Source organism: Syngnathoides biaculeatus, chromosome 12 (assembly GCF_019802595.1).
Source record: "Syngnathoides biaculeatus isolate LvHL_M chromosome 12, ASM1980259v1, whole genome shotgun sequence".
Classification (NCBI taxonomy): Eukaryota; Metazoa; Chordata; class Actinopteri; order Syngnathiformes; family Syngnathidae; genus Syngnathoides; species Syngnathoides biaculeatus.
In genome coordinates, this window is record NC_084651.1 from 25,155,176 (window position 1) to 25,182,278 (window position 27,103).

The 27,103-nt window shown below is 42.0% G+C and overlaps 1 protein-coding gene and 1 long non-coding RNA gene across 2 annotated transcripts; both read left to right on the forward strand.

Moving 5' to 3' along the window:
• The first annotated feature begins 1,156 nt into the window (after nt 1–1,156).
• si:ch211-195b21.5 (uncharacterized) lies at nt 1,157–20,127 on the forward strand. The gene is made up of 8 exons (XM_061837071.1): nt 1,157–1,489; nt 8,539–8,684; nt 8,769–9,297; nt 12,792–13,362; nt 15,644–15,711; nt 16,096–16,192; nt 16,292–16,410; nt 19,141–20,127. Exons 1-8 carry the CDS (start codon nt 1,292–1,294, stop codon nt 19,657–19,659), a joined length of 2,247 nt encoding a protein of 748 aa, XP_061693055.1. The 5' UTR covers nt 1,157–1,291; the 3' UTR covers nt 19,660–20,127.
• Nucleotides 20,128–21,032: 905 nt separating this feature from the next.
• Nucleotides 21,033–21,893, forward strand: LOC133510165 (uncharacterized). Its single transcript, XR_009797534.1, has 3 exons — nt 21,033–21,469; nt 21,711–21,793; nt 21,877–21,893. It is a non-coding gene; the product is annotated as an uncharacterized LOC133510165 (long non-coding RNA).
• The last annotated feature ends 5,210 nt before the right edge of the window (nt 21,894–27,103 follow it).

Here is a 27,103-nt window from a genome sequence, read left to right on the forward strand (position 1 = left end):
GGTGTGGCTCATTTTCGGCGCAGAGGTTGCTTATCACGGGGCCGAGCGTGCTGCTTTAGGGGGTTGTTCACAGGTGCCGCAGTAGGGGATGAACAACACCGTCGAGCTGGGGCGTTTTACTGCGTTGTCGTCGCACGTGGCGCAGTGAGGCAGAGCCGAGCCGTGCTGCTTTAGGGGGTTGTTCATAGCCGCCAGAGTACACGATGAACAACACCATCGAGCCGGGGCGCTTTACTGCGTTGTCGCCGAACACGGCTGAATGCTGCATTGTGGCAGCATTCTTCAGAGCCGCTGCCGTCCGGGAGCCCGTGCGCTTCATTGGCGAAGCGACGCAGCAGCCCGACGCCGTCTGACGTGTATGTCGACACATTTCTGATCTTTTGTTATGTTATGAGAGATGGATTACATGGTCCGCCCCAAACTATTGTTTTGGGGTTTTTTTTAGTAGCTACCACACCTACCTGTCATTTGGAACCCACGAAGCTCTCATCCTCTGCACCCGTCAATCCATTTTTCCCGACGAACTGGGTCTCTTGCAAACATATGAATGGTAAATCCATCCTCCCGAGTGTTCAAGCAATGTCCAGCCATGCAATGAGCCGGCATTTTGGCTAACACGAAGGAACAACGATCTACCTTCCCGGAGGTAAAACTAATGATAACAAAGGAGCCCACTTGAGGGCGGGTCTGTCCTTTACGTCACTTCCTGCTTCTTCTCGAAAGCAAATCGCACGAGAGGATTTTCATGGCGGGAGTTACAAAAAGCTGTATACGTCAAAAACATGTTTTATGGTGAAAAAATGCATGGGTCCAATCATGCATTTCATGACAGTGGCACTTTAAAGACTTTCAGTTGAATTACTGACTGGATGAGTGTGAGGGAAAAAACTGTTCCCTGCTAATGTTTTCTGTTCCTGTTATAGGTATAGTATATGCTAAAGGGATGAGGGGTGTAGTAATGACAAAAGGACACTCGGATGTCAGTCAAGGCTAGTTACAATTATATGAGTGTACCGGGAAGACAATGTTGTTGTGCGCAAAGTTCGTTGAGCAACCAGTTAAGTAAATTCGGTATGGTAAAACCTCTCGACTCCGTGCGGATTAATACATGTGCATTAAAACTAGATTCGCCCCTATTCAGTAGGGGGCGGTGTTGTTATTTGCGACCGAATGTACATCGAAGAACAGTCTGTTTGCCTCTTACGAATTCTTCTGCTCATCGCATTTCAGGTTGCAAACATCTCATATTCTCCAGTTGAGTTTGTTTGTATTACCTCATGAAAAGACGAGAATGTATCGGCCTGCTCAGCATTTGCGCGGTCCGCCGTCCTTCGATGTTGGGCCGTCTCATGCCCCACTGTTCAAGGTCCGTGAAGCTTCATGTCTGCCTCCCTCTGCTCCAACTCCTCGGGCGTCCAGGACTTTTTGGTCTCCGGTGTCGCCAGAAAAACAATTTCTATCCAGACCTCCAGGACCCAACTTTGTGAACGTACGTACACAATATGTTCATGTTCATTCCAAGTCGGGGGCGCGGGAGTTACAAAAAATAGTCAAGGGCATAGGGAAAACAGTGTTTACATACAGTTGCATACTGTTTACATACATACAGTTAATAGAAAGTGTCAGTGTTTGTTCTGTATGAAAATTATTATTCTGATGACCCAACATATTGCCGTCCTTATTTTTTTATGTTCATGGTTAATCTTGGCAGTTGACTACCAGCGTAACAAGTTGTTGGGCTTTTGTAATTATACATACATAGTCTGCAAACATCTTTTAAGGAGTTGCAACGAAGCTCTCAAGTAGGAAAGGTGTCAAAGTTTCTCAATACAGCAAAATGTGCCGCTCACTGTGAGGGGAAATAATTAATTCCATCCTGAAGAATTTGGGATTTTTCATATTTTTCATTTCACCAAAAGATGGCAGTAGCCCTGTGGCCGCACTCTGGCCGCCGTGACCCTTGACCTTGCGTGATCGTTTCAGCCCAGCCCATTTCTAACATGGCGTCTGTAAACAAAAAAAGGAAAGTTGACCGCGAGGGCCGCCGCTTCCAGGACAAGTGGAAATTTGAGTATTTTTTCACTGAAATACGAAACAACTGTGTCTGCCTAATTTGCCAAGAGACTGTGGCTGTTTTCAAGGAATTCAACATCAAGAGGCACTACCAGACGAAACATGCTAGCTACGACAAGCTAACTGGGAACAAACGCGGTGAAAAAGTGAAGCAACTGGAAGCTGTTTTAACGGCACAGCAAAGCTTTTTCACAAGAGTCCGTGAGTCAAATGAAAATGCCACAAAGGCAAGCTACGAAGTGGCAACGCTGATTGCAAAGCACTGCAAACCTTTCACTGAGGGTGAATTTATTAAAGACTGTGTAATGAAAATGGTTGAGAAAATTTGTCCCTCGAAGAAGCAAGAGTTTGCCAATATTTGCCTGGCTCGTAATACTGTGGTACGGAGAATTGAAGACGTTTCATTAGATATTAAGAGACAGTTAGAGGCAAAAGGAACTGAGTTTGACTTTTTCTCGTTAGCGTGCGATGAAAGCACGGATGCGTCTGACACCGCTCAGTTACTGATCTTTTTAAGAGGAGTGGACAATGACATGAACGTGAGTGAAGAGCTTCTGGACCTCCAGAGTCTGAAGGGCCAAACAAGAGGAACGGATTTATTTGTTTCTGTTTGTTCCACCGTAGATGACATGAAACTACAGTGGAATAAAGTCACCGGGATTATTACGGACGGCGCACCTGCCATGGCTGGCGAGCGGAGTGGATTATCAAGCCTTGTCTGTAACAAAGTCAGCGAAGAAGGAGGCAGCGCTATTAAACTCCACTGTATTATTCATCAAGAAGTTCTCTGTGCCAAATATATGAAATATGATAATGTTATGAAACCGGTGATAAAGACTATTAATTATATTCGCTCCAAAGCGCTGTGTCACCGCCAGTTTCAACAGTTTCTTCTCGACATCCAGGCTGAATACGGAGATGTTTTGTATCACACCGACGTAAGGTGGCTCAGTCGGGGGTCTGCGCTGCAGCGCTTCTTCTCTCTCAGGGAGGAAATTGGACAATTCTTGACTAAAAAGGGACAACCCATGCCACAATTAAATGATCCTGTTTGGCTGGCTGATTTGGGATTTTTAGTTGACATAACGCGACATCTGAATGCGCTGAACACAAGCCTTCAAGGGCAAAATGCAGTGGTAAGCCAACTGTATTCACACATCAAAGCCTTTCGGACCAAGCTGCTACTTTTCCAAAGACACCTGTCACAGGCGCAGCCCAATACCGCACATTTCCCGTCGCTGCAGGAAATTGTGACCAGTTTCCCACAGATCAATATCAGTGCGCAAATGACAAAGTATGAAGCAGACATCTCATCTCTGGTTGAGGAGTTTCAGCAGCGCTTTCGGGACTTTGCAGCTATTGAAAAGGAGATCACGCTTTTTTCCTCTCCTTTCTCCGTGGACCCTGATGACGCTCCAGACCACCTGCAACTGGAGCTCATTGAGCTGCAGTGTGACGCCGAGCATCGCAGTCGGCACCAACAGCTCCCTCTTGTCAACTTCTACCGCCAGCTGGATGAAGGCAGGTTCCAAGCAATTCGGACATTTGCTAAGAAAATGCTGAGCTTGTTTGGCTCCACATACATGTGCGAGAAGACATTCTCCGTTATGAACATTAACAAGAGCCGCATGAGGACGAGACTGAGTGACTCTCACCGGCGTGACGTCTTGCGCATCAAAACCACTGCTCTTGAGCCAGACATGGACTACATTACTGCAGTCAATATCCCAGTATCACCCTTCACATTAGTGCAGGCAAGACCTTTGTTAAGTCCTCTGAGTTGAATAAATTCTTAAATCTCAGTTAATTAATTTTTTTGTGATGGTCAAAATCACAGTTTGAATATGCAGTGATCATTGTTTTGTTTTCAGCACTTTTCCTACAGTGAGCATATAATAGTGAATAATATGTAATGTTTCACATGAACTTAGATATCCTTTATAGTTTTCTTAATTTTTTGTGGTTTGTGATTTCGGTAAAAACCTAAATGTAAAAAAAAAAATGTAAAAGTAAAAGTATGCCATTTGTAATTAAATTTAAAAAAAATCCCAAAAAGTTAATTTGTATTTAATGTTAATGGTTCAAAGAATGTCAGGCTAAATAGTCGGCCCCCACACATTTTCACCTTACCAAATCTGGCCCTCTTTGCAAAAAGTTTGGACACCCCTGCTCTAGATGACATCACGGTAGCATAGTTGCGGTCATCCTGCAGCTCTCTCAAACAGCGCGCCGTACAGGATGTGTTTGGGGATGCAGCCATCTTGCATTCGGTGAACCATCAGAGTCTGCGCTGTCAGAGCAGATGTATATGTTGGATAGACCACTGTGAGATTAGAGCTTAGCGTTGATCACTTTGTCCTGCCAGGAGATTCCCAGGATATGGCAGAAGCTGTGGATGTCAAACGTGTGCAGTTTCCTCTCTTCACTGGCGTACGTGGTCTTTACAGCAGTGTGCTGACGAAACAGGCATGGTACACTGCCATCTTGGTGCCTTGTCCCAGGATGTTGGTTTACTTCGGGCTGATTGTTAGTCCGAACTTCTTGCAGCCCTGCGAGAATCGATCCATCCAAGTGTGGGTTACTACAGCTACATCATCGGCGAACACCATGTCTGTGATGAGCATTTTGCGTTCCTTGGTCTTTGCTCTGAAACGGGCAAGATTGAAAAGCCTACCATATGACCGACTATGCAGGCAGATGCCTGGTTTTGAGGTGCAGAAGGCATGCCTCAGTATCAGTGCAAAGAAGATCCTGAAGAGAGTGGGGGCGAGAACGCAGCCTTGCTTGACTCCGCAATGATGCTGAAGGGCTCAGAGATGCTGCCGTTGAATTGTACGACACTTTTCATGTCGATGTGGAAGGCTATATTCATGCTCTGCAGTCTAGGTGAGCAGCTGATCTTTGGCAGGATTCTGAATTGGCCTCTTCTGACAAGTATGAATGCAATGGTAAGATCTATGAAAGCGACATACAAGGGCATCTGCAGTTCTCAGCATTTCTCCTTGAGTTGATGTGTGGAGAAAACCATGTCTACCGTTGAGCATTCGACTCAAAAACCACACTGTGACTCAAGGTAGTCATGAATGGTGAGACTCTGTAGGCAGGCGAAAATAACCCAAGCAAAGGCTTGGGCTACAACACTGAGTAGGGAGATGCCTCTGTAGTTGTTACAGTCGCTGCTCTCCCCTTTGTTCTTGTAGAGTATAATGATCTTGGCGTCCCTCATGTCTCTCGGTACAACTCATTACTGCCAGCACTGACAAAGAGCATTCTCAAGTGGGAGCAGTAGGGTGATCTTGTAGTGCTTGACCAGGTCAAGGGGGAATCCCGTCACTGCCTGGGGCTTTCCTAGAAGCCAGGCTGTCAATTGCCTTGCTCAGCTCCTCTACGATAGGCTCTGCGTCGCGTTCATCTGACGGGAAGTCATTCAATGGCATGGGGGGTGCAGGTGCGGCAGTGTTCTGGTTGCTGTTCTACATCCCTCGGATGTTCGCTGTTAAAGTGTATGGAATGTCAATTTTCGAGCGCAAGTTATGTTGTCTATACGAAAATATATGTGCAGCTGTACCATATAATACTCATCTTGTTCAATGTTTTTTTTCTGAAAAATATAAGTACGCATTTATGAATAACAATACCTGAAGTTTGACAGAGTTTCCCGGACATGGCAAACTCCACCTTCCATGTTGTTTTACCTCTGACGTAATTTCTGGGCAACTTGTGTTTGTGGATTCAATATCGCTCGCAGCATTGCTTGTTGACGCTGAAGAAAAACCCAATTGTTTTGAGAATGCCTCTGTGATTGTAAGCTAAAATCAATCTGTAACAATGGTGAAGAAGTGTGTGGTTCGGTTTTGTAGTAATTCGAATTATTCCGTTCAGATTTGTGCAAATTTTCACAACATATCATTTCAAGAGCTTTGATTTGAATATCTTGAAAAATGATCCCGAATAGCCAAGTCTTTGCTTGGTTTTGTGTACTGGCTGCTGAGAGGTGGTGGTGCTACTGCTTGTGCGTCAGAGAAAGTCGAGTCCGCATCCACATATAGGGTCCGGAGCTCTTCTAACAGGCGTTTCACATATCCTGAAACATGGGAATTACATGACTTCATACATATACAGATACTGCTATCCTGGTTTAGTCCTTCATCCTGTAGGTATAGTGTTTTTTTTAATATGAATTTGTAAACCATACCACACCAACAATCATATGAGGCATTTAAATTAATTCATATTCAGATTTATAAAATGTATCTCACCCCCCTATTCACAGATCTGGAGACTACATGTACAAGAAAACTGTAACATGATGGATTATTAAACTTACTCTTAGTCTTTCTTGTTTTTCACAAGATCATCTTTTACGTTTGGGGTTACAACTCTCTTTGATGAAAGGCATGAGTGGAAAGTTGGACAGGCACGAGTTAGTAACTTTGGCCTTCTGGAAGATAAAACAAAAAACATTTCATTCATATTTTCAATTTGGAATATTTTGTCAGATCAGAGTAATGTCCATTGTTTATAGTGCATTCTTCACATTATTTACATGCATTCAGCCCGTATTTTAAATAATCCACCGAAGATTTGAGAGCACACACTGCTGTTGTCGAATTTGTGGAAGCCCTCAGCGTCAACAGTACACTAACTTTATGCAGTGTACAAATTCCGCCACCTCTTAAACATCATAAGGACACGGATTAGCTGACACATATATATATATATAGATATATATATCTATATATATGTGTGTATCGGTATTGTACTTGCATTTAAAACGAGGTAGATACTTGTCAAGACTAAAAAATTGAACACGCATGTACTTACTTGCTAGCGAAGCCAAGTGAACGCTGCACTGGATTTTCAAAGCAGTCCTCTGTGAAATGCTTGGAACATATTACTGTCCACTTTGATTTGTAAGTCCAATGCGCCCCCTTGATCTTCACAAACCTGGTCCATAACCTGCCTAGCTGTTCCTCTTTCGGTCATTCATGTTAGCTGACTCCATCGGCGTTTGATGCAGAACAGCCATATACAACCCACTTCCTCATTATTGTTGCGAGCCTTTTGACTCTCTGGCTAATTGTTGACGTGACATCACATTCTGGAGAGAAACAGAACTTCACGAATCGACGCAGCATTCCAAACAAAATCTTGAGACTGACTTTGACGCGAATTCATTTAATTTCTGTTGTGATGAGAATTTTTAAAATATTTTTTAAATGAAATTTTAGCTACAGTGAGGAAAATAGTTATTTGAACACCCTGCTATATTGGAAGTTCTCCCACTTAAAAATCATGGAATTTTCATCGTAGGTGCATGTCCACTGTGAGAGAGATAATCTAAAAAGAAAAATCCACAAATCACAATGTATGATTTTTATAACTATTTATTTGTGTGATACAGCTGCAAATAAGTATTTCAACACCTGTCTTATCAGCTAGAATTCCCTCAAAGACCTGTTCGTCCCCCTTTTAAATGTCCACCTTCACTCCATGTATTATCTTGAATCAGTTGCACCTGTGTGAGGTTGTTAGCTGCATAAAGACACCTTTTCACCCTATACAATCTGTAACACTAAAACATGTAACACGGCCAAGACCAAAGAGCTGTCCAAAGACACCAGAGACAAAATTGTACAACTCCACATGGCAACGGAGAAATTTCACCAAGCTGCTTAGCTTGGTGAAAAAAGATCCACTGTTGGAGCCATCATTAGAAAATAGAAGAAGCTAAACATGACCGTCAATCTCAATCGGGGTGGAGCCTCATGCAAGATATCACCTCGTGGGGTCTCACTGATCCAAAGAAAGGTGAGGAATCAGCCCAGGACTACATTACAGGTCTTGGTCAATGATCTGAAAAGAGCTGGGACCACCGTTTCCAAGGTGACTGTTGGTAATACACTAAGACGTCATGGTTTGAAATCATGCATGGCACAGAAGGTTCTCCCGCCTAAACCAGCCCGTCTTAAGTTAGCCAATGACCATTTGGATGATACAGAGGAGTCATGGGAGAAGATTTTGTGGTCAGATGATCCATTTTGGTCATAATTCCACGAACTGTGTTTAGAGGAAGACGAATGATGAGTTCCATCCTAAGAACACCATCCCTACTGTGAAGCATGGGGATGGTAGCATCATGCTTTGGGGGTGTTTTTCTGCACATGGGACAGGACAACTGCACTGTATTTAGGAGAGGATGACCGCGGCCACGTATTGTGAGATTTTGGGGAACAACCTCTTTCCCTCAGTCAGAGCATTGAACCTGGGTAGGGTGGGTCAAGGTATCACAGTATAAAGTCAAAAAAGAAAAAAAAAAAAAAAATATATATATATATATATATATATATATATATATATATATATATATATATATCTTGGAAAGTAATAAACGCATGTACATGCCATAAATGTTGCCATTCTGTCATACAAAGTTCTACTAACAGTAATTTTGAATACTCTCAGCCCCACTGTAGTTCATTCTCCATCGACCATAGTACAGTGATTACTCTGGGAAGCAACCAGCAGCTCGCCTGTCCGGTACAACCATCACACAGTCCGGTCTCTCAATGGAATACCACATCTGACAAATGCCAAAAACCAGAAAAAAGGTATGTGGTTGTACATGTAAATGAAAGTCAAAATGGAACGTTTTCATTTCTTCATTCAAACTGCTGATTGATTACATTTTTTAGTGACAGTGCTGGAGAGGAGTTCCTGAGATGTATAGCTGCAAACAAACCTTTTCCAGACTATCTCCGAGGGAACATGGCATTAAACCTGGCTGATGCATTAAAGTCAGCCAAGATCCTGAGAGAAGCTGTCAAATCAGACCATGTTTTCCAGAAACATTTGACCATTAGCAAAAGCCACAGCAGGAGTCCTCCAAGATCTCGAGGCAAAAGCCGTGTGCGAAGCAGAAGCAGGAGCAGAAGTCGAGTTTGTGAAAAAAGTCATGCAAGAAGCAAAAGCAGGGCTCGCAGCCGAAGCAGAAGCAGGGCTCGCAGCCGAAGCAGAAGCAGGGCTCGCAGCCGAAGCAAAAGCAGGCAAAGGCGGTCATTGTCACAAAGCTGCACCCCCAGCCGAATCGACAACTACAACAATACTAGTTATAGGAGTGATCTCAGGGACAGTAGTTTGTTAGAGAGTCTTAAGATGCTCATGAAAAACAAAGAAATGGACGACCAGCTGCCTTCTCTCAGAAATGCCATCTTTACTATTCAGGTAGATAATCTAATTCATGTCTTTTAAGGCATACCTTTGTAATGTTAAGGTCACAGGTTGTGTGTGTGTGTGTGTGTGTGTGTGTGTGTGTGTGTGTGCACGTATATTGTGTTTCCGCACAGATGTGTGTTTGCATAAAGTTTACACAGAGAGTGCAAAAACATTACATTTTTTGTATCATTATCTGAGGTAAAATCCGAGTAAATCTCTCCCGCTTTAGGCTAGTCAGGATCACCAAAATTATTTAAGTTTTTTAAAATGCCACAATAATGAGAGATAATTTCTTTGCGGATTTGAAATTATTTTGACGTCAAAAATTTATATACACAAAAAGTACGATGTATTCAAAGATGAGGAAGCCCAGGTGCTGAGGACATAGCTTTAAAACTCCTGATATTTTAACTGACTTGATTTAATTAAGTGCACACCTGGGGATGTATTGAAGGCCACAGTTCAAACACTGCTTCCTTGTTTGAAATTATGGGAAAATCAAAAGAAATCAGCCAGCAACTTAAGAGAAGGAATCGTGGAAATCCCCAAGTCTGCCTCATCCTTGGGTGCAATTTCCAGATGCTTGAAGGTGTCACTTTAATCTGTTCTAACAATTATATGCAAGTATAAACATCATGGGAATGTACAGCCATCACACCCTCTCAGGAAGGGGACAGGCTCTGTGTCCCAGTGATGAACATATTTTGGTCCGAAATGTACGAATGAACCCCAGAATAAAAACTAGACTTGTGATGATGCTGGATGAAGCTGTTAAGAAAGTGGAATTATCTACAGTTATTTCCTGCACTGACATGATCTGAAAAGCCACTCACCGAGAATGAAGCCATTATTCCTAAAGAAACATAAGAAAAGCCAGATTACATTTTGCAAAAATACACCAATACAAAGATCTTAACTTCTGGAGACATGTCCTTTGCTCTGATGAAACTGAATTAGAGCTGTTGGGCCATAACGACCAACGTTACATCGGGAGGAAAAAGGCAGAAGCCAGTTGATCTGATAACATGATACCAACTCTGAAGCATGGAGGTGGCAGCATCATGTTATTGGGCTGTTTTGTTCCAGGAGGAACTGGAGCTCTTCATAAAATAAAGAGCACCATGAAGGAAGAACGTTAATTACATGTAGGCATTACGGCGAAATCTCAAGAAGCTAAAACTTTGGCACAAATGGATCTTCCAAATGGATAATAACCCTAAGCATACTGCCAAAATGGTTTAAAATGACTTGATAATAACACGGTCAATGTCTTGGAGTGCCCATCACAAAGCTCTGATCGGAATCCCATCGAAAATTTGTGGGCAGATCTGAAAAGGCATGTGCGAGCAAGGCAACTGACAAACCTGAGTCAGTTACACCAGTTCTGTCAGGAGGAATAGGCCATTGATCCAGCCTAGTACTGTCAGAAACCTGTAAACGGTTACCCAAATGCTACTCAATACTAAGGAAATGTACTGTATTTAAACTTTTGACTTTGAAGAAAATATAAAATTCCCAAAGAAATTCTCTCTCTGTTTGTAGTATTTAACAAAATTTGTTTTGTTCATCATGTCTGACCTGAAACAGGAGAGGTTTAGTCTCATTTGACTTGAGACAGTGAGACAAAAAAGGAAAGTTTTTTTTGCATAGTGTATGTAAACCTCTGCCTTCAACTGTGTGTGCGTGGATGTGTATGTACACACACAGTAAATGCTGAAAAAAAAAAAAAATCTTACTGCAGCTTTGTTTGCGATCGTCTTTGTGTTTCATCATAAATTTGTAATATCTGTGTTATACGGTGAAGAAAATATGTATTTAAACAAACTGCTGTATTGCAAGATCTCTCTTAGAAATCATTGAGCGGTCTGCAATTTTCATCGTTGATGCATGTCCACAATGAGAGAGATAATCTCATTATAATTAGAGGTCAAACGTTTCCTGTAGTTACCAGATTTGCACACACTGCAGGAGGGATTTTGGCCCACTCCTCCTCACAGATCTTCTCTAGATGAGACGGGTTTCTGGGCTGTCGCTGAGAAACATGGAGTTTCAGCTCCCTCCAAAGATTTTCTATTGGGTTAGGTCTGGATACTGGCTAGGCCACACCAGAACCTTGATATGCTTCTTAAGGGGCCACTCCTTGGTTTTCCTGGCTGTGTGCTTCGGGTTATTGTCATGTTGAAAGATCCAGCCACGACCCATCTTCAGTGCTCCGACTGAGGGAAAGAGGTTGTTTCCCAAAATCTCAATACATGGCTGCGATCATCGTCTCCTTAATACAGTGCAGTCGTCCTGTCCCATGTGCAGAAAAACACCTCCAAAGCATGATGGTACCACCCCCATGCTTCACAGTAGGGATGGAGTTCTTGGGATGGAACTGATCATTCGTCTTCCTCCAAACACGGTTAGTGGAATTATGACCAAAAAGTTCAATTTTGGTCTCATCTTACCACAAAACCTTCTCCCATGACTCCTCTATCATCTAAATGTTCATTGGGAAACTTAAGACGGACCTTGACATGTGCTGGTTTAAGCAGGGGAACCTTCAGAGCCATGCCTGATTTAAAACCATGACATCTTAGTGTATTACCAACAGTTACCCTGGAAATGGTGGTCCCAGCTCTTTTCAGGTCATTGACCAAGTCCTGTCCTGTGCTCCTGGGCTGATTCCTTGCCTTTCTAAGAATCATTAAGACTCCACGAGGTGATATCTTGCATGGGGCTCCACTCCGATTGAGATGACCATCATGTTTAGTTTCTTCCATTTTCTAATGATTGCTCACCAAGCTGCTTGGCAATTTCTCTGTAGCCCTTTCCAGCCATGTGGAGTTGTAGAATTTTGTCTCTGGTGTCTTTGGACAGCTCTTTGATCTTGGCCATGTTCCACATTTGAGTCTTACTGAATGTATGGGGTGGACAGATGTCTTTATGCAGCTAAAGACCTCACACAGGTGTGTCTGATTTCAGGATAATACATGGTGTTGAGGTGGACTTTTAAAGGCGGACTAACAGGTCTTTGAGTGTCTGATTATCTCACACACTGGACATGCACCTATGATGAAAATTTCAGACCCCTCCATGATTTCTAAGTCAGAGAACTTGCAATATAGCTGGGTGTTCAAATACTTGCTTTCTTCACTGTATTACTTCCTGATAACTAAAGCGTGCACAACAAAGGAGGAGCACATGGTCCATTGAACTGAAGCGTGACGGGGCAAAAACATAAATTCTTTACTTTCTGTTGATTTAGTTCATTTTTATTTAGGATTTTGTTTTTTAACCATACGTTAGAGTGCTATTTTTCTTGTTTAAAGGATTCTGTGGACTCGAACGAAATTAATCATTACATTAAGTATTTTCAATGTTGAAAGTATTTAACATGCCGTGAGGTATTTCTTTACATCATTATGTTTAAAAGTCAATTCTCTTTTCTTTTTTTTTTATTAGGATAGTAAACTCCGGTGTATACTATTTGTAAAGAAAATAAAATGTACTCTTTCCAGGCCTCATGTAAAAGCAACAAACCACAGCATCACTCCAACAAGCAGCAACATGATTCACTAGCGACTTCAACATCACTGGAAAATGACGGCATGCTACTGCCTCATGACAGAGTTAGCAGTGACTTCTCGTGGCTTCAACCCCAAAGTCAAACAGCTCGAAAAGCTGATCAGTTTGACGACGAAGAGTTGTTCTTGTATGGGGAAGAAAAAGCTTCAAAGGAAAAACTAGATGACAGAACATCTACAACATGCATTTCTGGAGAGTTCGTCAAGCCAAAGTGTGACGAAATAATATTTTGTGAGATGGGGAGTCAACTTCCTAACCATGATAAGTCAAATGTCCATGTTTTGAATGGCCTCTCATTTTCAACCCAATTCTTAGCAAATCCGGACAACAATGAGTGTGAGAAGATAAAAAACATATTGAACAGTTTGAGAATAAAAGACTGTGAGATTGGGAAACGGGTATCTTCTGACCCACAGGGTTGTTCGACAACAGCTTCCTTAGAATTGATATCTCAAAGCTCTAATGTGGAGCACGCTCTGGAGTCCTTACGGTCACTCATCAAAGGTAAGGATATTCCATTAAATATTAAGCTTAATAGATTAAGTTCAGGGTTTTTTTTTTTTTAAGCATCATGTACATACACATGTTCAGCACTGTATACAAGTTGCATTAAAAGTTGAAAAATAAAGCTTTCAAAGGAATGGTTAGTTTAACCTTTGTACAGGTTGTAAAAAAAAAAAAAAACTTAGCACCCCTGTTCAAAGGTCATGTTTTTGTGATGTGCAGGAATTAAAACGAGATAAATCATTTCAATTGTCTCTTTCTACCTTTGACGTGACTGATGACCTGTACAACTCAACTGATTTTGTCTTTGAAAGAGGCGGAACATTGGATGACTAGTGAAGACATCTGCTTCACAGTTCCGGGGATCCCGAGGTTCAAATCCAGCCTCACCTGTGTGGAGTTTGCCAGTTCTCTCCCTGCCTGATACCGTGCATGGGTTTTGGCTGGGTACTCCAGTTTCCTCCCACATTCCAAAACACACATAGCAGGTTAATTGAAAACTCAAAATTGCCCAAAGGTGTGAATGTGAGTACAACTGGTTGTTTATATGTGGCCTGCGAATGGGTCTAGCCCACAGTAAACTATGACAGCCTTTAAGACTTTGTCACTACAGGCCTGTAACCCTGACATCTGTTTTCTTTAAGTCCTTTGAACGCCTCATGTTAGACCATCTCATGAGTATCACAGGTCCCCTGCTCGACCCACTGCAGTTTACCTACCCAGCAAACAGGTCTGCGGGTGACGCAGTCAACATTGGACTGCACTTCATCCTAGAACACTTTGGAGACATATGCAAGGCTTCTGTTCGTGAATTTCAGCTTTGTTTTTAATACCATCATCTCTGAACTCCTCTACTCCAAGTTTCTGTTGGTACCCCTTAGCTCACCTTGAGGACTTCCACATTACTAAGCCAAGAAAGAGTATGCAAAATACTCTTGGACCCTCCACATCAGGGTCACCACCTCTTCCAGCTCCTTCCTTTACCTTGGTGCTATAGAACTCTGAGAATTAAAACTAGCAGACATTCCAACAGCTTATTCCCTCTATTCATTCACTTCTTAAACAGGTAACTTAAAATTCCATTTGAACATGGGCCAAACAGGAACGGGAAGAACATGCAAACTCCACAAAGGCGAGGCCCGGATTTGAACCCCGACCCCAGATCTGTGAGGCAGATGCTCGAACCGTCCGTCTGAATGTTTTGTGACTGGTAATAGAGATTTCGAAGTGAATTTTCACAATTTTGTGCCACCTTGACTAAGTTTCCAGTTTCAGCTAAAGAAAAAATGAATCTGTTGCCACCACCATGCTTCATTTTAGAGTAGTTTTTTGGGTGATGAGCTGTCTTGTTTTTGTCTTTTTGTAGTCGCATTCATTGGAACATAACACATTTGCCCATATGCATTTGAGAGTTTAAGTTTTTTTTTTTTTTTCTTTGCAAAACCCAAGGTAAGACTTCCATCTTAACTTTCTTTCGGCTTATCCCGTTAGGGGTCGCCACAGTGTGTCAGCTCCGATGAACGATCATATTTCTTTGACAGTTTTTACACTTGATGTCTTCCCTACGCAACCCCTCTTGGGGACTGGGGGCCCGAGTGAGAAACGAACTCACGACCCCTGGTTTTCCAAACCAGTGCACTAACAACTGAGCTATGGGGCCCCCGCAAAACTTCCATCTTAAGATGTGAAAAATAAGACAGGAGACACCCATTACTTACCAGAAATTCAGTCCTTCAATGTTGCTGTCAACCTTTTAGCAACACACATGACCAATTTTCTCCTCATCTTTTCATCCTTTGTCATTTTTAGTTCTTGGTATATTTTTGACACTCGATATTGATACGTCTTAAATGTGTTCTACACTAGATAAATGCCTTGGAAATTCTTCTGTACCCTTTACCTGACAAATAACTGAAGAGTCAGGTCTTTATCTGTTGAACATGACTTGTGCAGTTAATTACTGTTAAAGTGACAGGGAAAAAGCATACAGTTCAAAATTATTTGGGGTTAAGTTTTAAAGGTGTTGATTTCCATTTAACATGAGTTTGAATGTGATTTTTAGTTCTCACCGTATGCACATCCTCAACTGTAGTGTGTGCATAAATGGGTACTCACACTATCTCAGTGGTTTTTCTGCTCTCTAAAGCATTTTATTTTTATTGTGCAATTTATAGGTGACATTGGTTAAAATGTTTAGTTTGGTAAGTTTCTTAAGTTATTCCGTCCTTTTTTGTATCACAAAAACATGACATTTTAACTTTTTTTTTTTTTTTTTTTAAAGCAACCATGGAGAAGCAGAAAAGAGATGATCCAGTCGTGACATATCTATCAGCGTTTAATAAACACAAGGTAAAGGATTTCACAACTGGTGTCTGAAACACCCTTGATGGGACAACATGATAAAAACCACATTAACTCAAGTTTTTGTCACCTGTAATCAATCAATAAGTTAACGGGTCTTTTTTAAAAAAAAAAAATTTTTAACGTGACATGGACTTTAACGTCTGCTTTAAACCAGCCAGGTAGGTAAGGGGAGAACATTTTTGGCTCAATCTTAGGTCCCAGTCAAACAATGGATTGGATCAACATCTGACCGTAGAGCGGAATATATCTCATACTTATTTGACAGATATGGGAACATCCCTGAAACAGTACTGAAATGAAATTAATCCAATTCCATTTTGTCCTTTTTTTGGGTATTTGTTGGTTTAACTTGTCACTTCTCTTCTCAAGGTGGGTGATGAGAGTGAAAGGAACAATGCTAAACGAGCAAAAATAACTCAAAGTGAAATGCTGATGAAAGAAGTGGGGGAATTGCTCAAAGAGGATGGTAAAATAGTAATATTTTGTATGTTCTTTATTACGTTGATCTCTTATTTTGTGCATTCACCAACTAATTATTTTTCATCTTTTTTTTTTTTTTTTTTAGGATTCAGTTTTCTCATACCAGTAATTGGGTTTTACTGCCAGAAATGCGAGGAGTTTATTGGAGATTTAAGAACTGCTGAAACTCATGCTGCTAACCACTGCCATCATAAGATTGCCTGTGTGAGTTTATTTCCAATATAAAATGTGTTCATTATTTATTGTAGTGTTCAGGTTAGCGTCCAGTTGGTTTAAAAAAAAAAAAAAAATTAAGGGGAATGTTAAATAAAAAAACTGAACAGTAAGTATATCTTGTTTAGAAGTGTATTGGCTTTTTTAAGTTAGGATTTACAGAAATGGATGAATGATACAATTGTTTTAATTGTAAAAGCTTTAAACACTCATTGAGCCTGCCCATTCCTGTCATGTAGAATTCTGAGTTAATTGTTGTCTCCAAAAAATTAAAAAGAAATACACTCGCCTTTTCCCTCACATTATTTGTAAATGTGAAGAAATACAGAATATGCACACATATATGGTTTCTTCTTCGGAACTTTCCCACTCTATTCCGCAGTTACATGGAAATTGGTGAGATTTACATCAAGGCTGTGTGCAATGTTCCCGCCTTGCTTTTTCAGAGGAAGCTTTAAAAGCACAGCGCTTTGACGGCATTGTGAATGAGAGATTATCGTGCACACACTCAATGTAGAAAATGGCGGAAAGGAAGGACAAGGGAGAGGGTGGAACGGAAGTTGCTGAGTGAGGCTTCGATGATGTGCAGCTAATCAACTCATGAGATAAATGCATACATGCTCTCATTGGTCGATGTCGTGCTGGGGACCAATCACTTGCCCTGCATCATTGCGTCTTCCCGTAATACTGTATGCCAATTCGGCTGTTTTTTTGGGAGGGTGGGGGGAACACGAAGCACAGAAGCTGCAATAAGTGAAGCATGACGTACCGACACCCGGACATCCTGCGGAGGAAACTCATTTCAGCCACTTATATCCGACAGTTTTTGTTCTTTCAGTCACGACCCACAGCTCGTAACCATAGGTGAGGGTAGGAACGTATATCGATAAATAAATCGACAGCTTTGGCTTTGGTTTAGCTCCTTCTTTACAGCAATGGATCAATACAAAGTCCGGATCACTGCAGATGCTGCACTGATCTGAATGTCGATCTCCCGTTCCAGTCTTCCCTCATTCAGGAGAAACAGCAGAGACGCATTACTGAGGACACAGAAGCAGACCCCGTATACTCCTCGGCTGTGCCTAGAAATTCTGTCCATAAAAGTTATGAACAGAATCTGTGACAAACGGGAGCCTTGGCGGGTTCCCAGCCTACCTGGTAACAAATCCAACCTCCTGCCGGCAATGCGGACCCAAGTCTGACACTGGTTGTGCAGAGACCAAACAACCCGTATTAGGGCATTTGGTACCCTATAGTACCGTAGCATGCCCAGAGGACTCCCCAAGTGACACTGTCAAATTCTTTCTCCAAATCCAAAGACCACGTGTAGACTGCTTGGGCAAACTCCAATGCACCCTAGATGACTGGTGAAGATATAGAGCTGGTCCACTGTTCCATGGCCTGGACGAAAACCTGACTGCTCCTCCTGAATCTGAGATTCAACTTTCCGACAGACCCTCCTCTCCAGCACCCCCAAATAGATTTTACCTAGGAGGCTGAGGAGTATGATTCCCCCTGCAGTTGGTACACACCCTCTGGTCCCACTTCTTCAAAAGGGGAACCAACACCCCAGTCTGTCAATCCAGAGACACTGCCCCCAATGTCCATGTGACGTTGCAGAGAGGTGTCAACCAGGACAGTCCCAAAGGATCCTGAGGCTTTAGGTTTGGAACTCTGAGCGAATCTCATCCGCCCCGAAAGCCTTGCCACTGAGGAGCTTTTTAACCACCTCGGTGACCTCGTCCTCAGAGATAGGAGAGCCCGCCTCAGAGGAAGAAACCAGACACTGCTTCCTCATGGGAAGGCATGTTAGTGGAATTGAAGTCTTCGAAACGCTCTCACCAACTCATAACGTCCCGAGTCGAGGTCAGCAGTGCCTCATCCCCAATATAAACAATGTTTATGGTGCACTGCTTCTCCCTCTTGAGATGCCGGATCGTGGACCAAAATTTCCTTGAAGCCGTCCAGAAGTCTTTCTCCATGGCCTCTCCCAACTACTCCCATGCCAAGTTTTTGATTCAGTGACCACCAAAGCTGCATTCCGCTTGGCCAGCTGGTACCCATCAGCTGCCCCAGGAGTCCCACAGGCCAAAAAGGCCCGATAGAGACCTCTCGGTTGATGTCCACCAATGGGTTTGGGGCTTGCCGCCACGACAGGCACCGACCACCTTATGGCCAGGGCTCCAGTCGGCTGCCTCAACAATGCAGGCCTGGAACATCGTCCACTCGCACTCGATGTCCCCTGCTTCCCGGACAAAGTTCTGTCCAAGGTGGGAGTTGAAACTCCCAAAATACCTGATCCCATGGTCATTACTTTTTCTCAGTGTCATTTCACATTATTACACAACTTAATTTCAGATCTCATTTCTTCCACTTTCTTTGTATCTTTGGATTCCTTTGGTTGTGCCTAACATCCAACAACCACAAAGGCAACCTCATTTTTCATGATTTCAAAGCCTTATTTAACTTTAACATACTTAGTGTTTTGGGTTTTTTCTGTCTGTTTTGTTTTGGGGGATTTCCCCTCTACCCTAATTGAAATTTGCCACTCTTCTCTTTTTTTTTCTTTGTTGGATTTTCAATATTAGTTGTATGCGAACATGTTGCCCCTTGTCCTGCAATGTTGCCCCAACCTTCCATGTCTTTATCTTGTAATATTGTTTTGAAAATGTATTTCCAAATAATTAAAATCTAATTTGTTTGTTTTTATCTTTTTGGCAGAAAACTTTGAATAAACATACAGAAGAGACTAAAAGACACAATAACTCTAGCAGCAGCAAAAACCCTCCCACGTTGTTGGACCGACGAGACCACGGAGGCCAGCCTTATACAGACAGACAAGACTGGAAACACGAAAATCATTACAATAGGAGCCATGACACAGATCCAAGTATAAAAAAGGAGGATGAGTGTCATGCTCATAGACCAGGGCAGGAAAGTTATTTGTTCAATGAGATGAGGAAGGAGAAGATGCTCATCACTGTTTTGGGTTGTCTTCCATCTCCAAATATTAACAAGGAAATGACTAAGGATTGTGAAATTGCAAATAATTCCAAAGTGAAGGAGGAAACAGCATACAATGGAATGTCTACTGATGTGGGCAATAAAGATGCAAAGGGAAAAAGCAGATGTAGCCATGACAGGAGGGATGACACTCAAAAGGAATCAACAGTAAAGTCACACAAAAAGAAAAAGAAAAAAGAGAAGAAAAAGGGCAAGAAGAAGAAAAAGGATAATTAAGTGTTTCATCGTCCTTGGTTGTTCATTCTAAAGTTCATACCTCAACAAATTTCACATTGCAACGACACCGTACAGTGGTTTTCAAATTCTGGGGGCATGCCCATAGTGGGGGGTTGGGCATTATGACAAGGGAGGGGGGATGTACAACCATCAACTATCATGCAAACCTTTTATCGTTAAGTTACACCCAGCAGTTGCACGTGGGTGATGTTTCAGCGCACCCTATGCTTTAAAATGTTAAATGTCACTAATCCCTGCGCCGAAAATTTCATCTCCAAAAAGTGGGGGAGCAACAGAAATGTTTGGGAACTACTGGACTATTGGATTATTTTGATTTAGTTTGAAGCACAGGTATCGTACAAAAAATCCACAGGCCAGATTTGGCCTGTTGCATGATTTTATATGCCCTGCTAAGCAAGTCATGATACGCGATAAAATAAAAAAATAAAAATTTGTCTTCACTTTTAATATTGAGGTATTGCAAGCATTTTTGAGGTTCTTTTTGAAATACTGTACATAAAATAATTGAATACACCTTTTGACTTCTGATTTCAAAAATAGTTTTCCATCAATTTGTTGTTTGTAATAGTATGATGTGTCAATTATACTTTTATATCGTTTTAGGTAACAGCTCTCTAAGATGAAACCATTGGTACAATATGGCCCATGACAAAAGTTAGATATCCCTGACCTCTCAATAGACATTTTTCACTTCAGATTCATAGTTTCCTGTGTTGGTGTTAAACTTGGTTTAAACAGTTTGAAAAGGAATCGGAATTGGGGGAAGTGATCTCTTATTCAATATTCTAAGGTAGTATAAGAGGTGTGTTTAAGCAGATACCGGAATATCGGGACACCGTTATGGTATGAAGTTTTGCACACTCACTTCTACATTCCGGTGTGTTGAAAACAATTGTCTGTCGGACAATTGTTTTATCACATCTAATAGTTGTGCTTACAGGATATTGCATTGTGTAAAAGTAAACAAAGTTCAGCAGTATCTCACATACAGTGCCTTGTGAAAGTATGTAGTAAAGATGGTCAAAATTGTTTATTTGTTAAAAAAGTATAAAATATCCAATAAATTTCATTCCACTTCACGATTGTGTCCCACTTGTTGTTGATTCTTGACAAAAAGATTTAATTTTATATCTTTATGTTTGAAGCCTGAAACGTGGCAAAAGGTTGAAAAGTTCAACGGAGCCGAATACTTTCACAAGGCACTGTATCATGTTTCCAGTAAAAGGTAAAGGTGGATGAATGTCACATCTTCTGTAACACCTCAGAAAAAGTTGTGGCACGTTGATGTGTAAAAAAGGTTATTGCCTTTGCTGAAACATTTTCCTACACAATGCAAACAACCAGGGCTTCAGATTATCTGCTTACCAGCCAATTGGAGGTGAATTTCAGCAGTAGTAGGTATCACTACTCATCCATCTTGCCAATATGGCAGGTTGAATTTCATATATGCATGGCTCAAAGTACTCCACTGTAGTGCCGGCAAATTCTCGTTATTTTTTGGGGGAGAAGACTCGCTTCACGTCTTTAAAAATAAATACTGTAACTACGTTTAAAAAAACGTGACATGACCGAGTCTGGCAAATGGAAGTGTATGTGCCTTGTAAACGTTTACCCGTAGTACTGTTTGCAATTGTATTATTTGATATTTCCCTCTTGTTGCAACTGATGCTGTAGTAGTTTATTTTATTTTATTTTTTTTCCCCTACAAGGGTGGAGGTATCATCACTCAATGCGGGCTCACTGGCTTTCACGCGCAGATAGCCAAGCAGCCACGAGCCTTAATCGATTGGTAAAAAGAAGCCTGTAGTGAGGTAGTCTGTAACCAAGGCAGCTGGTTATTCTATGGTTAGTCTATCACCATGAGTTAGAGTTAGTTGTCACACTTTTTATGTTGCTGAAACTGTCCAAGGTAAACATAGTAGACCCAAGCATTATAAATGAGAGAGTATTGTACTTAAGTTAAGTCTTGATAAAGAAGGTGAGTACTGGATACATCCATAATGTTTGTTGAGCCGCTTTTCCTCACAAAGAGTCACCGGAGTGCTGGAGCCTATCCCAGGTATCTACAGGCAGGAGGTGGAGAACAACCTGAACTGTTTTCCTGCCAAACTCGGTACATTGAAACAACCATTCAGACTCACAATCGCAGCTAAAGGCAATTTGAATTTCCAATTAATGCATTTTTTTGGGATGGAGGAGGAAATTGGAGTGGCTGGAGAAAACCCACGTAGGCACGGGGAGAACATGGAAACTTCACACCTGTGGCACCGGGAATTGAACCTCGGTCCTCAGAACTTTGAAGCAAACACTTCAACCATGAGCTCCACTGTTTCGGCGTACTGAATGTAATTTAGACCAATTTTTTCCATCTTTTTAAATCCATTACACTTAAATGACATCTTGTTAATCTGAGCCTCTGTACGATCAGGATTTTTGGGGTGGATCACCGATCTGATCACAAGATAGAGGAATAAGTCTAGAACTAAAACTACAAAGGAATTCATTCTGACTGCTTTCAAATTTTGTAATGTCATAACAGTTTAAAAAGAAAAAAAAAACTCACAATAGCACCTTCAGTTTTCCAAAATGTGTGCATATTTTATTCTCACATTGTTTCATCATTAAAATTTCAAAACACAAAGGAGATCTTTAGTATTACTACCTTGAATGACTAGCAGTCAAATTGACTTCATATTTTCATCCAGGTGTCATTTTTTACTTGCTGCATTTTTCATTTGCTTTCTTTTTCATGCCCTGTGATGCTAAAAGCTAGCTGCACGCAACCCATGAAAGACAAAAATGACACCTGTGGAGGCTTTAGCCTTTCTTCAGAGACTTAATGAAGAATCTGAATCTGATAGATGAGCAGTGAGTAGTCTCTTGGTTGTTGAAAGAAGTGTCATCTAGCTCTGGGAGTGACTTGCAACCACACCAGTTGCTGCAATCTAGCTGCTGATATAACTTGAGCAGCTCTTCCCAACAAAAGCAAGGTGCAACTTAATCCAGTACAATGCTAGCAAATGTGATAAATTTGGTACAAAGTTCTGATTTGCTCCTGCTGATGATACCAAATACATGTTGAATGTTGGGCTATATCTGGGAAAAGATGAGACATGGAGGCCGGGACAGTGGGAGGTAGCGTGGTATTGAAATCGGCTGAGATCAAATCACTACTGTGTACCTCCCTCACAGTTTGGTTTGGGGCAGCCACAAAAAAGGATAAACTCCGACTGCAACGGACAATCAAATCCGCTGAACAGATTGTCAGCACCACCATTTCTACCCTTGAAGACTTGAACGCCACTGGAGCTAGGACCAGAGCAGGCAAGATCCTTTTGGATCCTCCTCATCCTGGCCATTAGCTCTTCCAGTTCCTTCCGTCGGGTAGGCTCTACCAATCAATGCAAATCAAATCTAGCAGGCAGTTTTTTTCCCTCTTGCAATTAAGACATGAAATTCTTTAACAGTGAACCTACTAGTTTCTGGGGGCTTGTGCTGTTGGGACACACCCTACATCCTGCTCACCCAATCAGTATTAGTAATATATTTTGGGGACTATCGCAGAATTCGTAACTTTAAACTGCTCCCTTTGCAGATTTTTTATTACACTGGTCTATAATGGTGAACCGTTAATGGTTAAGGGCACTCTTTATAAGCTTAACATAATGTGGGGGATTGACGCACTCTTAACCACTCTAAAGGCCAGAAGACTGCATCTTGCACAACTGTGAGTCTTTTAAGGAACCAGTTTTCCTTTGCCCCACCACGACCGCTTCTTCTGGAGGGGTATCTCGAGGCCTTCCCAGGCCAGCTGAGAGGTGTAGTCTCACTAGCGTGTGGTGGGTCATTCCCACGACCTTCACTCAGTGTGACATACTCAGAACACCTCACCAGGGAGGCATCACAACCAAATACCGAAGGCACCTCTTCTGGCTCCTCTTTGTGGAGGAACTGTGCAGAGCAGCCAAATGTTACCGAATGCCACTAATTTGTTACAGAAATCACTCAACATTGACTTGCTAAGGTCATAACACTGTTTCTAGAATTGCAGGGGTGAAAAATACAGGCTGACATTGCCGGCGCACCCGCATTGAACACTTGCTCGGTGCACGCTATTTTATTATTCCCTCCAGTTGCCGAGCCGTGCGTGCAAAAGTTCTCTTTGAGTCCGGTGTCAATGCATCTTAAATCATCTATCAGATAAAAATATTTTGATAGAATTTGCAAGGATGCAGCAAATGCAACTATCCCCTGGACTCACAGCTATGGTGTCCTTGAACAACACATGGTTACGCTGAATTGTAATTTTGTATGTGTGTGTGAGTGAGGTAGACATTGCATCCCAATGGGGGCACAAGCCAGTGGAATCTGTAGGCAGCTCCCAAGCCTGAATAAATGCAAAGGATTGTGTCAAGAAGGGCATCCGGCGTAAAACTGTGACAAACAAATATGAGCGTTCATCTATAGATGAATTTACTGGATTGGTCGTGACCCGGGTTAACAACACCCGCCCCTGGCAACACTAATCTGCAGGGTGTCGGTGGAAATTCAGTTACTGTGGGTCAAAGACAAGAAAGAGGAGGAAAGCAGATTTGTCAGCAGAAGAAGAAGAGGAATAGACAGAGCCAACAACTGAATGTAGGCTCTATGAATGTTGGGACTATGACAGGAAAAGCTCAGGATTTGGTTGACATGATGATTAGGAGAAAGGGTGCTATAGCGTGCATCCAATAGAGCAGGTGGAAATGTGGTAAGGCAAGAAGTTTAGGAGCAGGGTTTAAATTATTTTACCATTGAGTAGAAAGGAAGACAAATGGAGTAGGGGTTATTTTAAAGGAAGAGATCGCTAAGAATGTCTTAGAGGTGAAAAAAGTATCAGATTGAGTGATGAGGCTGAAATTTGAATTTGAGGGTTTTAAATATAATGTGATTAACGGCTATGCCACATAAGTAGGATGTGATCTAGAGTTGAAAGAGAAACTCTGGAAGGGAGAAGATGAAGTAGTTCCGAGCATCCCAGATAGAGAGAGAGTTGTGATTGTGATGGACATTTTGGTGAAAGAAAGAGGGGCGACGAAGAAGTCATAGGTAAGTATAGCATCCAGGAAAGGAACTTTGAGGGACAGATGGGGGTGGACTTTGCAAAAAGGATGAATATGACAGTAGTGAACACTTTTTTTTCAGTAAAGGCAGGAATAAAGAGTGACCTACAAGAGCAGAAGTAGAAGCATGCAAGTGGGTTATATTTTGTGTAGGCGATGGAATCTGAAGGAGGTTACTGACTGTAAAGTAGTGGTAGGGGAGAGTGTTCCTACCCACCTCTCTGGGTGGTGGGTAGGAAGATTAAGAAAACAAAGGTAGAGCAAAGACCCATGTGGTGGAAGCAGAGAAAGGAAGACTGTTGTGCGGCCTTTCAGAAAGAGGTAAGACAGGCTTTCAATGGACAGGAGGAGCTCCCGGAAGACTGGACTGCTACAGTCAAGGTGATGAGAGAGACAGGCAAGAGTACTTGAGGTGTCTTTTGGAAAGAAAGAGGAGAAGGAGACTTGGTTGTGGAACCCAAAAATACAGGAATGTCGTACAAGGAAAGAGATTAGCGAAGAAGATGTGGGACACAGAGAGGACTTAGGAGAGGTGAAAGAAATACATTGCGATGCAACATAGGTCAAAGGTAGAGGTGGAAAAGGCTAAAAAGAGGCATATGACGATATGTACACTCTGTTGGACATGAAAGAAGGAGAAAAAGATCGCTACAGGTTGGCCAGAAGAGGGATAGAGATGGGAAGGATGTGCAGCAGGTCAAGGTGATTCTGGATAGAGATGGAAATGTGTTGACTGATGCTAGTAGTGTGCTAAATAGATGGAAAGAATACTTTGAGAAGTTGATGGATGAACAAAATGAGAGAGAAGGAAGAGTAGAAGAGGCAAATGGGAAGGACCAGGAACTGGCAGTGATTAGTAAGGTGGAAGTTAGAAAGGCACAAAAGAGGATGAAAAATGGAAAGGCAGTTGGTCCTGATGACACACCGGTAGAGGTATGGAAGCAATTTGGGTAGGTGGCTGTGGAGTTTTTAACCAACTTATTCAACAGAATACTAGCGGACGAGAAGATGCCTGGAGGATGGAGGAAAAGTGTTCTAGTTCCCATTTTTAAGAACAAAGGCGATGTTTAGAGCAGTGGGAACTATAGAGGAATAAAGTTGATGAGCCACACAATGAAGTTATGAGAAAGAGTAGTGGAGGCTAGACTCAGGACAGAAGTATGTATCTGCGAGCAACAGTATGGTTTCATGCCTATAAAAAGTACCACAGATACATTATTTGCCTTGAGGATGCGAGTGGACAACTACAGAGAAGGTCATAAGGAGCTATATTGTGTCTTTGTGGATTTAGAGAAAGCCTATGACAGATAACCAAGAGAGGGTTAGGGTTAGGAGAGGAACTGTGGTACTGTATTTACCGTAAAACGTCAGTGCCTCCAGCAAAAGATTCTCCGAGTGAAGAACGTTAACTCCGTACTCCAATGAAAATGTTAGTTTAACTGGCCACTTCTACTGTTGTAATTTTTGTCTCAAGTGTGCAAAGTATAAATATTGTACTGTTGACATTGTAAACCAGCACACAAACAAATTCCCATCTCAAAATTTAAAAAAAAACTACATCGCCAGTGCCTCCAGCAGAAGAATCATCTGCGAACATCATGGTCCAAGGGGATTCCAGTCTCATCTGTCAGCCTATCCATTAACACTGCAAACAGGAAGGGGCTCAGAGCTGATCCCTGATGCAGTCCCACCTCTACCTTAAATCTTCTGTCACACCTCACCATTGTTCTGCTGCCATCATACATGTCCTGTACTATTTTAACATACTTCTCTGCCACGCCAGACTTACGCATGCAGTACCACAGTTCCTCTCTTGGTACTCTTTCATAGGCTTTCTCAAGATCCACAAAGACACAATGTAGCTCCTTCTGACCTTCTCTGTACTTTTCCACTAGCATCCTCAAGGCAAATAATGCATCTGTGGTACTCCTTCTAGGCATGAAACCATACTGTTGCTCACAGATACTTACTTCTGTCCTGAGTCTAGCCTCCACTACTCTTTTCCCATTACTTCATTGTGTGGCTCATCAACTTTATTCCTCTATAATTCCAACAGCTCTGAACATAGCCTTTGTTCTTAAAAATGGGAACTAGAACACTTTTCCTCCATTCTTCAGGCATCTTTTCGCCCGCTAGTATTCTGTTGAATAAGTTGGTTCAAAACTCCACAGCCATCTCTTCAAATTGCTTCCATAACTTCCATTGCCACTTCCTGGTCCTTCACACTTGCCTCTTCAACTCTTCCTTCTCTCTCATTTTCTTCATTCATTAACTTCTCAAAGTATTCTTTCCATCTATTTAGCACACTACTGGCACCAGTC

Bases quoted from the DNA above. Each gene is read 5' to 3' on its own strand.
- si:ch211-195b21.5 (XM_061837071.1), top strand. From the start codon at position 1,292: ATGTATCGGCCTGCTCAGCATTTGCGCGGTCCGCCGTCCTTCGATGTT. The intron at 13,363-15,643 runs GTAAGGATATTC...TTTTTTTTAAAG, and splicing joins CTTACGGTCACTCATCAAAG to CAACCATGGAGAAGCAGAAA. The intron at 16,193-16,291 runs GTAAAATAGTAA...TTTTTTTTTTAG, and splicing joins GGAATTGCTCAAAGAGGATG to GATTCAGTTTTCTCATACCA.